The 15,803-nt window shown below is 43.3% G+C and overlaps 1 protein-coding gene across 3 annotated transcripts in view; it reads left to right on the top strand.

The window, feature by feature from the left end:
* Positions 1-2,830: 2,830 nt before the first annotated feature.
* by (focal adhesion protein tensin) overlaps positions 2,831-15,803 on the top strand; it is a 330,425-nt gene continuing 317,452 nt past the window's right edge. For 2 of the 3 annotated variants that reach the window (XM_050189880.3, XM_050189879.3), the window contains exon 1: positions 2,831-3,112. In XM_050189880.3, the coding sequence (XP_050045837.2) occupies positions 2,933-3,112 (180 nt within the window). In that variant the 5' untranslated portion in view covers positions 2,831-2,932. The remainder of the gene's footprint in view (positions 3,113-15,803) is intronic. The other variant, XM_050189883.3, reaches the window with a different exon arrangement.

The raw sequence follows: 15,803 nt of genomic DNA, 5'->3' as shown, positions 1-15,803 counted from the left end.
CTGTCGTTATTCATTTGTAGTTGCTGTTGCAATGAGTTATTCAATGGCGAAAGCCTACATAAGTTAGCCCATCTGTAGCTAACTGTGTCAAAATCTCGAATGAGGATCAAACAATATTATTCGAAATTGAAAAGGCACCAGTGTTATGAATTCACTTGCCAGTACTACGTACGTCTGGGCCGCGTATCACTTTCCAAGCCAGAATTCCAGTGGCAGTGTGCTTATTGCTGACTATTACGCAAGACCCTACTATGAGATGACTTAGCTTCTGACACTCAATGGGCCCTTTTGCGTTAGCTAACATTATTTGTCACTACTGCTGCTTTTGTTTTGGCGTCAGTCAACTTCGTGATGAGCCAAAGCTGCCCTCCAATGGGTGCGTGAGCGACCCAGGCTGAAACCCAAACCCCATGAGCGCGATTTTGTGCGCGACGGCTTCGCGCGACGGATCGGGCCGTCGCTTGAACAGATCGCTCGGTCTTGCCGCGCGATCGCTCGGTTCAGCAAATCTATAATTCGTCGCTCGTCGCCCGGAAGTGCTATGAGCGACTAGCCAATAGTAAGCAGCCGGAACGGGATGTACATTAGTGACGTACTACCGGTTTGCGCACGTGCGCGCTTCTCAGTATACAAACGGAACGAGCAAACTACCAAATTCTGATATGTAAACAAAATAAACCTATTGCAAGACCTTCAGAAATACTTTATGTTCCTTTGTACAGCCAAACAAATCAACTTAAATAATTATAGCAAGTGCCACGCCAGGCTTGGCGCTAACTCGATCCCCTAATACCGGCAACACAGGAGAGCTGTCGCGCGAAGCGGTCGCTCGCTTGGAGTTTGACTTCTGGGCGACGAGCGAACGCGACAGCCATCTCCATCGCGTCGCTTGTCGCTGTCGCGCAAGCAATCCCTTGCATGGGGTTTATACTTAAAGCCCAGAACAAACTTTAGATTGAAAGCTGTGCGTCGAGTCCACATTAAAACGGATGAAAAAAGCAAGGCGACAAACCACATACAGCCGTAGAAAAATCAGCTTTTTGAACTGCTGGAAGACACATTACAATCACATGTGACAGATTACGCGGTAAAGAACATAATTATACATCCATTACACAAACAGCCATAATATTATAGTGGAGGCTTCTTTCACGTGAACGAACATAGTAAGGACCTACGAATTTGTCTAAAATTGTCAACGGTGACGCTTTGGGATATTTTGCGCACGCAAAACCTGTCGAGACCTAGCGAACGACAGGAGTGTTCAATCGGCGGCCAACGTATAACCTTCTGGTATTAAGTGATACGGGTATAATACAACATTCTTGATGTTCATAAAGGTGTAGCAAACCGCAATACTAAACAGTGGAATTTTGTAGTATGATGATGTAGATTATCGCTATAGCATTTTGCTTATAGTAACGTTGTTCCGTGAAGCCAGTACCAGCAACGTTTGAATCTTCCTATCGTTAATATGCATTGTATCCCTCAGCGAGATAGAGAAGCCGTCGTCACCCATGTTGCCAATCTTTCCTACAAGCATTAAATAGAAAAAAAAAAGAGGTAAGTTTAACCAGTGATGAAACTTTACTTGCATCGTTTACGCGTAAGTACGCCATTGTAAAGCGACTGTAAGGTATAATTACGTCAGATTATATTTTTGCACAATTCGCTGATGTGCAGGAAGCAGAAAGAAAAAAGAAATAATTATATCTAGGTTGCCTTATAAATGCAGGGTGATGAAATAGTGCTGTCTTTCACGCTACATGCATCTTTACTGCATTTAGTTGTTTGCCTACCTGTCGGATTACTTGGCATATAACGACTCTGTTGGAATGAACCAAGTGGCGAAAGATATGTTTTTGATAGTGTGAATAAGTAATACTTCTAAAGGTAAGAACGGAGAAGGCACGAAGTTCACTACAGTCGACTCCGTTAATTAGACCCTTGCTGTACCTTAGGATTTCAAATCATCCGAAAGGTCGAATTAAGAAATTGTAGCAAAATGAGCAAATATATATTTTTTTATTGGTTGAAGCAGTCTGTAATGTCGTCTTGCTTTTTCCTCTTGAAGGGCGAATCAACCAGCATGCGGCGAAGAGCGACGATACGGTTAAACGTTCTCCCAACGTTGGACTGTCTCGTTGCTGACATTGTGGTCGTCGTCGGTGAGTGGTGCACGAACTTCAACAGCTCTTGTCGGCGCCAACAAAATTCTCAAAAAAGATGAAACAAGTAGCGCCGTCTGCGGAATTGCTTGTGTTTTCAAGGTTTTAGTAACTGCTACGCGCATGAGGGGGCGCCGGTAGGGGTCAAGGAGGGTCGGATTAACCGAAGCGGCGTGTTTTCGCATTTGAACTAGACGCGTCTTTCTTCCATAACATTATATGGTTTCTTACCCGGACTTTTCAGTGGGTTCGAATTAAGCGAGATGCCGAATTAACCAAGGTCGAATTAACGGGACTCAACTTATATTGTAATGAGGAGAGTCTGATCTTTAAAACATAATTTATTATTGACGACGTTACGTATAATTTATGAGTACGCATCACCCTTTTACTGCCGGCGCAGGCCAATCTCATCCGCGCGGTTCCAGTACACGGCCTTGTCTGCTCGTTGAAACCCTTCGATATCGGACGCCCTTCGCGGCATGGGCGTTTTGCTTTCGCCGCCGACCGGAGCTCCCGCTCGTGTCGTTGCAGCTCATCGCGGGTTTTAAGCACCGCCGCTACACGCCGAGCGGCGCCCGGTCGTCGCGAAACAGCGGCGCTTCTCAGCTGCTGCGCGCGCGGCCCGCCAATTTTTTTCCATTATTGTGGCGCCGCGCACAACCGCCAAATAGCGTCGCGATGCCTTTACCCGCAGCTTGCCACTGCGGCGAATACCGCCTCGGCTGACGTTGAGCGTGGCGAACGCGCCGATTGGTCCCTTCATGCTGTCCGGCGACAGATTCGCGTCCTTCCTGTGCCCGGACTGCACTGTGAAGTTTACAACTCTGTCGCACTTGCAGGCGCACTGGCTACGGGAACATCACCGGTGTCAGCGGCAGCAGCAGACGACGCTGCCGCTGCAGACGACTTCGGCGCCGGCGGAACACATCGGCTGCGGTCATGTGAGTGTTGTGTTGCTCGCTGCGCTTGAATTCGTTCGGCATGAGCGAATGACAGTCTGAAATTTCTTATTTGATGTCTGTGAAAGTGGTGGTACCGTGCTGAAACATATAAGCAAGAAGGCTCAAGATCACATAAAAATATTTTATTTCGTAAGCAAGACATAATATCACGTGTGCCGCTTTACATTGATAATTTTGCTTCTCGTGCAATCAAGTTAAATATAACTAAACAAATAAATATATAAATAAATAAACACTGCCGTTTAAAACATATTTCTCCTGGATACAAGAAAGCGTATGTGTGATGTCAGGTATTATTATTATTATTATTATTATTATTATTATTATTATTATTATTATTATTATTATTATTATTATTATAAGCCACGACCAAAGTCATGACTCACACGCAAAACAGCAAGCATTTCTTTACCTTATTCTGTAGATTCTGTACCATCGTGTAAGGTCTGAGAGATCAAAGATTTCGGTGTAATTTTTGATACAATCTTTCACTTTCCAGCCAACACTAAACGCGTTGCAACGAGGGGTATGCGCTCTCTTGGCCCGGTTTGCAGACTGTCGAGCGAATTAAATTCTCCTACACAATTCCGCAAGTTGTACGCAACAATCTGTCTTCCTCAACTCATATATGCCTAGGTCGTCTGGAATGGCATTTCTAGATCTAACAGAGACACATCGGCCCCAGAAAACGTTTCTGTTTATTTATTTATTTATTTATTTATTTATTTATTTATTTATTTATTTATTATACCTCAAAGGCCCCCAGTTGAGGTATTCTATGAGGGATGGGCTTTAATTACAGTGTAACTGTGATTGCGGTGCCGCCTTGAATTGGTGTGGATCGGAGTGTTGGACGGCACTTGTAGGTGGATCGTTCCAGTTATGCACGGTCGTCAGAGAAAAGGAGGGAACATTCTGCGCTGGGGAATGGTAAACCACTCGGATGGTTTGTGTGGCTGGACAAGCGATGAACTGGTCAGATAGCTGGAACATCGAAGGCAGCGTTATAAAATTTGTGGTAAGCACATGTCCTAGATATGTGACGTCGCAATTCAAGGTTGGTAATGTGACCACGTGCCTGAAGCTCGGGAACGCTGAAATGGTAAAAATACACAGAGTAAACAAAACGAGGTGCATTCTATCACATATCATAATCGCTTTACTAATACGCACACTGGACCTTGTTCTAGCATCATTGAATGATTGTCATTGCCCTTACTTCGCTGCCGACGTAATTGCGCTGACCTTCTGTTTCTTTTCAAACTCCTTCGCAGTATCCTCACCTGCCCCGAGCTCCTCAGTTGTATCGTGTTTCGTATTCCGCGCAAGATCACCAGAGAACGCGGACCTTTCCATGTCCCTGCCTGTCATAACTAACACTCAACCGTCCACAGAATACAGTTTTTATAATGCCTATTTTCATGATATTGATATTCTTCATAACCAGCTGTCATCGTTCTTCTCTGAACTTTGCGCTGTTGTGTCATAGTTTCACATATTGTTCAACTGCCCTTCTCCTCCTTTTTCTTTTATATTCATTCACCTTGTGCCTTGTTGTAAGTAAACAATTCTTTTCAATATTGTTCTTTTTATTCATTGTTTTACTTACTAATATTCCTTTGATGTTATCTTCTTTTAATGTATGTGTGCACCAGCACTCAGACCTCATGGCTGTTCCTGGACACGGTAAATAATAATAATAATAATAATAATAATAATAATAATAATAATAATAATAATAATAATAATAATAATAATAATAATAATAATAATAATAATAATAATGTCGCGAATACAGATTTTATGCTCTGTTAAAATCTATATTCGCGAAATTATTATTTTGCGCGCGTGTGTAGGTGTGTGAGCATGAACTGTTTTTACTGTGCATTGTTATGCCGAGGGCTCCAGCACCAAGGCCTTCGAGATCGTTCCTCGGCACTTTAATTAACATAATTCATTTATTGATTGATTGTTTGATTGGTTGATTCATTGATTGATTGATTCATTCATTGATCGATTCATTGTTGAGAATACTTCTAAAAACAATTTTAACTGCAGAAGCAACCAAAAGACGCGCAACAAACGCCACTCTCCATAAATCAGGGCGCGCCTGCCCCTTGTTTCAGTGAGGTTCCTTTTTCTTCTTTCTCTTCTTTTAAAATTATTTTAGGCCCCAAAATTGAGGATCATCATCAACATCATCAGCCTTTTTGAGGATATTAACACATTAAACACACTGGAAGTATTCAAACGTACACTACCGCGTTCAATGTATCAGAACTTTATCGCGCACTCTTCTCCTGTGATTTCCTGCGGCTATGACAGTGACATTGACCGACTGTGATTGCATGTCTACGCTGCTTTCTTTCCTTATCTCTACTTTTTTATCACTTTACCTCCCCCTCCCCTCTCTCCCCAGCGTAGGGAAGCAAACCGTATCTTCCCCTCTGGTTAACCTCCCTGCCTTTCCCCTTTCCTCTGTCTCTCTCTCTCCTGCGGCTGCCAAAGAGTGTGACTCCAGAATGAGCAATGCTGACAGTGTAACGGAAATGATAAAGCGAACCTTTTCGTCCCCCTCGCGCAACGAAACATGAGAACGCGGGCGGCCATGACGGAGTGCAGCTGGCAAATGTCTTTTTACGTCATCCGTGTTCCATTTAGCAACGGGCCTACATGCTTCCTCAGCTAATATGTGATCCAGTTTTTTTTTTTTTTTTTTCTACCAATGGTAACTCGTCGAAAAGCCTGCTCGAAAAGCCTGCTCTTCTGTAACTGAACTGCCTTTGTCAGAGGATCTTGACGAACACAGATTCCTTTATTGACATGTTGGCACCGAACTGAAGCCTGAATTGAATGCACTTTGTTCATTTCCAGCCCTGAATAGTTTCAATTTTCTTGCCCCCATTTGATTTAATTACCTTACGTGTACGTAGACTGTGGTATAAAAGCTACAAACAGGGATAGGGTGCTTCACCAGTCTTGCTGAGGCACCTTATCCATGTTGGTCACCTTTATGCCACAGTCGGCCCCCTTCTTCATTTTGGATTTACATGCGTAGTGTAGTGTATTACATGTTGCGCATGCGCTTATTTCTTTCGTAGATCTACTGCATCGCTAGAAAATCGCGGGATACTCCGTTTGCATATGCTTATACGCTCCATGTTCACTATTTCGATGTGATCATATGCGATGATATAGCATAAAGCCGGTATTGTTCTGTGTCATCTTTTATATTTTAAAAGGAATGTGAGAATTGTTTTATCCCGCCCCTGTTTCTTTTTCTTCTTTGTGTATGTGTGTGTGTGTGTTGTTGTTAATAGGGGTGGTTAAACCTTCGTTCTTGACACCTTGCTTTTTACTTCCCTGCTCACGTAACTTACAATGAAGCTTGTTGCAAAAGATTACCCTAAAATGCGTAACTTCCCAATGATATTCAGCACGTTGGTTTTGTGCAGATTGTTATCACATTGGAGACAAGGCGTATTTTTTGTTCAGTTAGACGTGAAATCCGATATTTTGCGCGGAAATTATCTCTATATACTTTTTGTCTGCTCCAGTTTCGCGCCAAATTAACCAAAGAAACGCGTCGTTCTCATCTGTTGAGGGGAAAATAGTTGCTTCAAATCGACTAGTGCCTTTTCTTCTATAGTATAGAACTACTCGAGACAAGGGCTAACGATCGACAAATACAGGAGATTATTTCAAAAAGTATTTCAAATATAAACATCGGCACGGAATATTCAGCTTCAAGCTGTAGTGCTTAGGTTCGTCGTTCGTGTAGTATTTGCCTCATTTGGTGGTTTACTAGACGACGCGCTGGAATACCAACTACAGCCCCCTTCCGGTATACTTTGTTCCAAACAGCGGAATTTGGCGTAACTGTTTATAATTAAGTAAGGCGTGGATATGGGTGGATTTTCAATCCGTGATCAATGCTACAGCGCATAAATAAATATCACACGTATTGTATTTTTCTGCGTTGCGGCGTTTAAGGTACTAGCTAACAGGGCACATTAACAGTGCAAATCGTACAAAACGGCGCGTGAAGGCATAACGTGACAGCGAGAACTGTGTGACCAATGTGAACTCAGTGATTGTGTGCCCAAGCAATCGCCCATTTCACTCATGTAAACAAAATGCCGATCATCGCGCCCTGGAAGCTTTTCCAGAAATGTCCTCGCTACATTTGCTTTTAACTTTTATCGTCGCGGATATTGTGATCGCCGTCTAATACGTGCTCTTCTTAGAGGGCCGCTCGTTCCATTACTTGCGCTCACGACACCCGTCCATTCAAGTGCCTATCATTTTTCCTTGACCAGGGCACAGAAAGCTTTCTCTCTGGTCCCTCTTGGCGGCGGTCCAAGAACTTCCTTCCCGTAGCAGCGCTCCCGTTCCACTGGAGTTGGTCTCTTTCTGCGTAATTCGTTGTTTCTTTCGGCCCCGCTAGTCCCCTGCGCACCGAATAGCTTATATTGCCTAGTGTCTTCGGCTTCCAACATAACCGTGCAGCACTTGGAAAGCTGGAGCCGACGTGAACCAGACAGGGCAACGGGAATAACCGGCGCGCGGTGTTCCTATATCGGTAAGTGCAGTGCTTGTCACACTTAGAGAGGACGCCTAACAGTATCGTGGAGCTGATTATCGTACCTGTAACCCTTCAACCAAGTCCTTCAACGTAGCTTTCCTTTCAGAAAATAGTGTTGCGTCATACCGCTTTTGTTTGGGAAAGCAGCGGTAACGTAAAAGTTAATTTAGCTTGGACGTTAATGAGATGTTGCTTTAAGACATGACCAACACTTTTTCACAAGCAGTAAATGTTTAGGAAACGCGCAAGCGGGAGCACACCGAAATATCCACGCAACCAACAGCACCCCGTGGAAATTAATTGCAGTTTCTGTGCAGTGAACTATAACAGACTCTTCCTCTTTTGCGCGAAAAAATTTGCAACGCCATGCGAGGCCCTGTAGATTCGTCTGCATCAAACCAACACAACACGCACACAATGTGTATCGACGCCACTGCAGTGAATTTTTTGAAGTAGTGGACTTAAATGATATAGCGGACGCTGTCGGTTTCGGGGGAGTACAAAACGCCCCAAGCCGAGCCCACGTTCTGTGTATGCGCAGTGCCGCCGAGGCTATTATTTGGGCTCGCTAACCCTATGTTTCTATCTATAAAGAGCTATGGAAAGTAAGTAGAAAAGCAAAACACACACACGCACACACGTTATATATATATATATATATAACGGCTGTGACGCAGGGCTTCACCAGGAAAGTATCCTAGGGTTTAGGCCAAGAAAAAGAATTGCGCACCATCATTCTCCGCCCTCCACCTCTGTTTAGCTTTTTGCCATTGCAAACAACAATCTTCGGCAGATAGGTTTTGTTTGTGGCGAAACCTCACGCCTCTATTGTGATCGAGTGAGCTGACCGCGAGCGCAAGCTGATTCCCTCATGTCGTCCTGTAAAGTACGTCGTTCATTTCGCCCATGCAACGATGCTAACGGTAGGTAGCTCCGCGTATTCGCGACGTCACCTTTTGTTTGGAAAGCGACGCTAATTTCCTGCGGCGCGCGATAGTGGCAGCCTGAGCCAGCCTCGGCATGCAGCACGGATTTAATGCGACGATGCACAGAACTGCTCGTTGTGCCCATGGCGGAAGAGCAGACCCGATACAATGCGCCATTGGATGGGTCGAAAAATGAAGAGCGGAAGATAACATAGAAAATTGGGGCACGTGGAAGCAGACGACAAGGAGGAGTTTTCTTCATCTGTCGCCGCAGCTGCTGTGCAACTTTGTTTATTTTCATGCAATGACAGATGTGCCAGTGACGATTGTAAAGTGCGCGTGACCACGATGTATGCGTAATCTAAACGCTAAAATAAGCGATTCCACTTCCTCGCGTTATTCGCACTCTTCGCTATTGTTCTTTCGTAGCATTATCTAAACGCCTTCTTGCCTTATTTCGACGATTACTCAACCCCGTGACACAGTCTGTGCATATGTTTTGCATTATGAACAAAGCCGATGCCTCTTTAAACTTCTTTGCCAACATGTCCGACCGGTAGAAAACTTACGGTGCGATCCGTGTAACTGAAAAGTTTACTATGTCACTGCTATTATGAACAAGAGGCTAGGGCTAAATAAGGAACATGTGCTTCTTTGAACGGCGTGCTAACGTAACAACTTCACTCCAGCGCCTTCTCTTAAAAACTACAGGGTCTCGGGCGCACAATTATTTTTCAGCTAATTAAAATAAATATTTCTGTTACACTGTACTCAGCGTTCCTGTTCTCCTTACATAAATAATAAACTTCAATGTAATGGGGTTACGAATAACGCTATGGAGTTCTTACATCCCTGGTTTCAAATCAAATGTATTTTCCTTCATTCTAGCAGGAACGAAAACCATCTATTTATTTCTCCAAGTTTGAAACGAAACCCACTGCCGCCGTAAATTATTTTATTTTGTTCCGCCGCTTGCCTGAACACGTGACTTCAATCGAGTATCCATTGATTTCGAAATGTATTTCATTGTAGTCCGAGCGGCTTCGTTGAATTTCCATTGAATTGCCTTGCTTTCCAAGCTGCTTTCGTTGCGTCTCCACCCAGGTCCCTCTCTCCACCTGCACCCCCTTCTATACTAAGCACAATTACATGAATGAGCATTTTCGTGCTCAAAAATGTGACTTCAGCTCGTGCAATAGTCCGTACTGGCGTTTGTCGCTTCGAGGGCCGTAGTCGCCGCTTTTGTGTTAATTGTTCTGCTTCTCCTCGAAAATAGCTAAGACCTTAGAAATTGGGTTGGCTGTGAACAATTCCCAGTGCCTGTCTGAGGGCGCTACTTTCTCGTGCGTGTGAGTGATTAGTCATATGTCATCTTTCTTATTCCGCGCGTGCGCGAATTCACCGCGTCTTTTTCTTCCTTTTCTTCTCATCTTTCTACTGCTCCTTTCCCGTCCCCCAGCGTATAGGGTAGCCAACCAGACACTCGTCTGGTTAACATCCCTGCCTTCTCTCTCTCTTCCTTTCTCACTTCTTATTCCGCGGATTTTCTTTCTCTGCCGACAATTATTGTCTTGCGGAAAACCATTCCAATCCGATGTTTCCTATAATTTTCTGCAACTTATTTATTGATAACTTTGTAAGTAGAATTGTAATTGACGAGTTAGGTAATCAATCATAATTATGTAGCTGATGGCCAGCCACTAAAATATTACTGGTGGGTGCTCAACTCGACTGTAAAAATGTACATGGCCCTGTTTGCGTAAAATTATGCGCCTTTGTATAATAGTTGGAACATCCTCTACATCGACTCAACGGAGATCAGCACAACAAAAGAATAGGTTCATACGCGCATACAGTAGAACTGTTCACGCACCATCGCTTTTTTTAATTGATATCATATAAGGAGATGTTGGCGCACAATTTAAGGCGCCGGCTACTCCTTAGCTCTTGAATGGGTCTAGCCTACAACATACAGGCTTCAAGATTATATATCATGTAACCGTTTCGTACAAGCACCAGAACTTGTCAAGCAAGTTTTTCACAGCAACACTATGCCCTAAGGAATACATGGTACATGCAATATACAAGTTAAATGACTTCACAGTTCTGTAGAAGAAAGCCTCAAAAATACAAATGATACTGTCACCTAATAATGCAGTCTCTAGTCAGCGGGTGGTGCATACATCGTGTAAATGCATTAACACATATAGTCACAACAGAACAGTCAACATTACATAATCCACAAAAACATACATACATACAGCGACATTGAGATGAAAGGAACATTAAAAGCGTTAATAACGGCCAACAATGCCGCTGTCTTCGAGAAAAGTTTTTAATGCTATTAAAGCACTCTTCGGCAAAACCGTTGTTGGCCAAGGACCCAAAAGTTTCTTTAAACTGAAAGGTCTGTGGTGTAGTGTAATTAAGGCTGATTTAAGTCGGCGTCTTGGTATGTCGTAATGTGGACAACCTAGAAGGAGGTGATGTATACCTTCATCTACAAACCCACAATCACATTCAGGGGTTTCCGCACAGCCAATTTTATCTAAGAAATGTTTTGTGTAAGCAGTGCCTAAGCCTTAATCGATGAATAAGTGTTTCCATATTTCTGTCTAATGACAATGAAAATTTGAATTCAATAAACGAATCAATATGATGCAAGACCGAGCCCTTAGAATTCTGGTTAAACCAGGTATTTCTACACATATTGAAAGACGTTGCGCTTATAATGCAGCGTAATTAATTCTTTGATATTGGGAGCGGAACCACATCAACCTTGAGGTGTGCTTGTCGTACTGCTTCATTGACTGCTGTGTTGCCAGGAATGTTACAATGCCCCAGTATCCACTGGAATGCTATTTCATGCTTCGCTTGGCTTGCCTTCGTGAGGTCTTTAAGTGTTTAGTATGTTACACTATCACTGATTGTTTTTCCTTTTGTGCTGCAGAGTGATGTTAGAGCCACCTGTGAATCGTTTAAATTTATCCATTTTTGCGCCATCTCTTACTGACGTTATAAATTTTATCGCACATAGGATTGCGAATAGTTCAGCCGTTGTGGACGAAGTCGCACGAGATAAATGATTCTTGTTTATTGAGGTGCTGTATAATGAATGCTGAAGTTGAAGAGGTTGCTGTACTGGAGCCATCTGTATAGCCGTGTCTGTATCCTGAATACCGCATATATCTCTGGTAAAGCGCTAGTTGTTGAGCAGCTTGAATGAACATGTATCTTTTCCTGAATATTCCGTCTACTGAAAATTCGATTTTTTAATTGTAAGCAGCCATGGAGTGTATGCGACGTCTGAGTTCCAAAATTAATTTCTTGGCAATATATGAAGATTTTATCGAATTTCTTTATGAACATACTTTACTTCTATCTCGTTTCATTATGCATAGAGCCAATGGGTGGTTTTTATGCTGTGTTTGAAGACGGAGATAATGGCGGAATTGTTTTTGTAGTTCTCATAACTGGAAACGGTGATTGTCGAGCCTCAGCTATTACAAGACAGCTAGAAGTCGCTCGTGGAACTCCTAGACATATGCGTATTCCTCTAGCTAAAAGGCTTTGATGTTGGGCTTGTGACATGTGACAAAGTCCACCGCTTAATCCAAACAGACAATCCGCGTAGCTACTGCGGTATATCGAGAAACTGAATTTCTTTTTTGAGAGCGTCGCTTGCTCACGCGCCCTTTCATTTTTGCGATACTATAGCACACATGGATTGTTCGCAAATGTAGTATCGCCGTTTGAGGAAATTAATAACAGGTATGGCCAGTTGTAGAAATAAATATTGTGCGGACACCACTTGGTGGACGCGAAACTTCTCGACGGCTTCCATCGCGCTTTCAAAACCGAGACGCTGTTGGTCTCGCGCTGCAGATAGATTTGCAAGTACGGGTTAATGTACCGAAAAGTACGGAACGTAACGCTTGACGTTTGACGCGTCTACTCGCATTGGAAAGGCATGACCAAATGCACTTCCGGTCGAGACCTTGGTAAGTGTCCTTTATATATGGTCGCAGTGATTTACATGAACGCCGTTCGTGCCGCATATATGAACGAGCTCTACTACCCGAATGCTTATTCGCCATATACAGCATCACAACTGTTCTTCGTGCTTCCCCGCATATCAGCTGTGTGAGAGCAGACCCCCCGCTATGTCTACTCGGCGAAACACCGACGCCGAACCCGAAGAATGGGGCAAGGAAGCGAGGACCACATGCCCCACCCGAGTGACTGTATAGTGCGATGCCAAATCAGGATCGGCCCAAGAACTCCTCTTATGGCACTGCCTACGGGATTGACCTGTGTTTCAAAACACGTTAAAAACCCTCACGACGGCGAGTATAGTGCACTGGTGTCAGGCTTGGCCAGCCTATAGTAACCACTTTTGATTGCACACTCTTTGTGATTAGCCCAGTTTTGATCCGGCATCGACCCAACTTTCTGTTAACCTGTCTCCGGCATCGCCGCATTTTACTCGGCGATACAGACGACAACGGCACGCCAGACCATGGGAAGGTATGGGCAAAGAAAGCTTCGGTTTAAAACAGTGTTTCGTACGGTAGCAGCGTCCCCGTTGGACGATGTGTTTCCCAGCAGACCTTCCCCCCACCCTCTATCCCGTTGTCCCTTCCCCTTAATGAGGAAAAAATGAAATTTTTCATCATCATCATTTCATCGTCTCGTTTGAGTCGATCGTACGTGTAGCGTCTCTACGTTTCCCTCGCGACGGTATATACTGCGGGGTCGCCTTGCGCTCGTTCTGCAACCGGATGGTCTGCGCCGCGCGGCGATTGATCTGAGCGGCGCAGCGTTTGGGCAGCTGTGACACGCCCACCAATTTTTTCCGTGCGCGGACGCACCGTTGAGCGTTTTACTCTTCCGCCCCACGTACGGAGTACGTGATCTGCAATCCCTGTCCAAGGTTTGAACCGCGGAACGGTGTACGCTGCTCAAAGTTCGGAGGTTAAGGACTTTAGGTTAAGGTTAAGGAGTTAAAAAGAGGACATTGAAGTCTGCCACCGAATTTCGGCGCGAAATTCTGACTCTGATCCCAACATAGTTGTGGTTTTCCACAGCAGGGCTAAACGCGATGTAGTTCTTGATAAGGCCAGGTAGCACAAGCTCACTACAAATGAGATCGTATTTCCTGCTAAGCAGTCTGTCTACATAAATAAGCACCTCTGCCCGCAGCTCAAGAAGCTGCTAAACATGGCCATTGCTAGAAAAAAAGATGTAAACTGGCGTTTCGCATAGGCTAAGAACGGCAAGATTTTCGCACGTCAGACATACATATCACCTGCCCTGCGTATTTCGTCTGAATCAAACTTGGAAAAAATGCAACGTGCCACCACCGTTAGCTAAACGCGTTTTTGTTATTTGTTCGCGTTAATCTTATCTTTTGTTTATAAATGCATACACCCGGTGACATTGTAGTGCCGCATGACTGCAACTACTTGAAGTTCTTGCACTTGAATGCGCAATCTGCAAAGAACAAGCGTGATGAGCTTTTCATGTTTTAAGCAAATTTTCTCTTCAATTTAACGTGATCATGCTAACTGAGACTTGGTACAAGCAGGAGAGTGACGTACTTCACCTGCCTGGATATCAATCTTTTTTCATAAACGTGCGTTTTCTGCACATTGATCCCTTTCTGCATCTTGAGTTTTCTTGCACCTTGATCCCTGAGTTCTCTACTATAACGCCAGAGTATGAAGTTTTAAGCTTGCAGTACAAAAAATACTTTTTTGTGGTTGTGTATCGCCCACCTGATGGAAAGATCGATAACTTTATTTATTTCTTTGAAAGGATTCTCAGTTTTGTGTGTCTAAACGACATGAACCTTTCCGTTGGTGGTGATTTCAATGTTAATATTTTACAAAGTACTTCGCAATCCCAAGACCTACAAGGACTCCGCCACTCTTTTTACTGTAGGAATGTTATTACAGAACCTACGCGTGTAAGTCATACATCTGAAACACTACTCGATCTATTCATTACAATCTGTTCTGAAGTTGCCACCAAATCAAGAGTGATTGTAGCTAATATGAGCGATCATTTGCTTGTATACATGTTCCGTAAGTTTCACCAGGCTTCAATACCAGTGCGTCAGTCTCAGTTATTTGTTTTCCAGGAAATTAATTACAAAACACAAAACATTCCCACTCAAAAAATAGTAATTTTGATTGGAGTTCGGTGCTTCTATGTCAAGCCGCTGATGATGCATATGATAAACTCATGCGCTCCTTTAAGGAAGCATATGATAACTCCTTTAAATATAAAAGAGTAAAAAAGTCAACTAGAAAATGGAAATTGTGGCTTAATGACGAATTCCTTAGGATGATCCTTGAGAAGGATTCACTGTATCATAAGTTTTTCAGAACAAGGAACCCTGATGATCTTGCAGGCTTTAGGAAATACTGGAACTATGTTAAAATATTTGTACGAAATGCTAAAAAGCTGTAATACGAGCACCTATTTCGAGAGGTGAGTAATCGGAGCAGTCTATTATGGCACAAGATTAAAAAGCTTTTGCATTCCGATGTCCGCAATAGTGTTGACCTTGAACTTGTAGTTGAGGATAGAACGCTATCCTCAACTAGCAGAGGCAAAGAATTAGCAAATGTGTTTAATGATTATTTCACCAGTCTGGGAAAAAGTACTCACGACACAGCAGTAACCAACTATTTGGGCACACGCAACGCACGTACAGCTTTTCTTAAACCTACAGATCCACATGAAGTTTATACGATGTTTATTTCATTAAAGAATAGTAAATCCCGTGATGTGAACGGGCTTCGAATAAGACCTATCAAGTTTGTGCTTGATCTCTTGCTACCAGTACTTACTCATATTTTTAACCTATCACTGTCAACTGGAATCTTTCCTGAAAAAGTGCAACACGCAAATGTTAGTCTTATTCAAGTCCGGTGACATAAATATGCTGTCGAATTACACGCCAGTCTCAGTACTTCCTGTCCTATCCAAGGGACTAGAAAAAGTTATTTGTAAAAGATTAAAGTCATTTTGTGATAAACATTCCATCATATCAAATAAGCAATTTGTGTTCCCTACGGGAATGTCAACTGAATTGGCTCTGCTAAACCAAAAAGAGTTCATTTTAAATGGTTTTGAAAATAAGTAACTAACG

Source organism: Dermacentor andersoni, chromosome 2 (genome assembly GCF_023375885.2).
Source record: "Dermacentor andersoni chromosome 2, qqDerAnde1_hic_scaffold, whole genome shotgun sequence".
Classification (NCBI taxonomy): Eukaryota; Metazoa; Arthropoda; class Arachnida; order Ixodida; family Ixodidae; genus Dermacentor; species Dermacentor andersoni.
The sequence above is the reverse complement of the archived record's forward strand: the minus strand, read 5'-3'. Positions and strand labels throughout refer to the sequence as shown.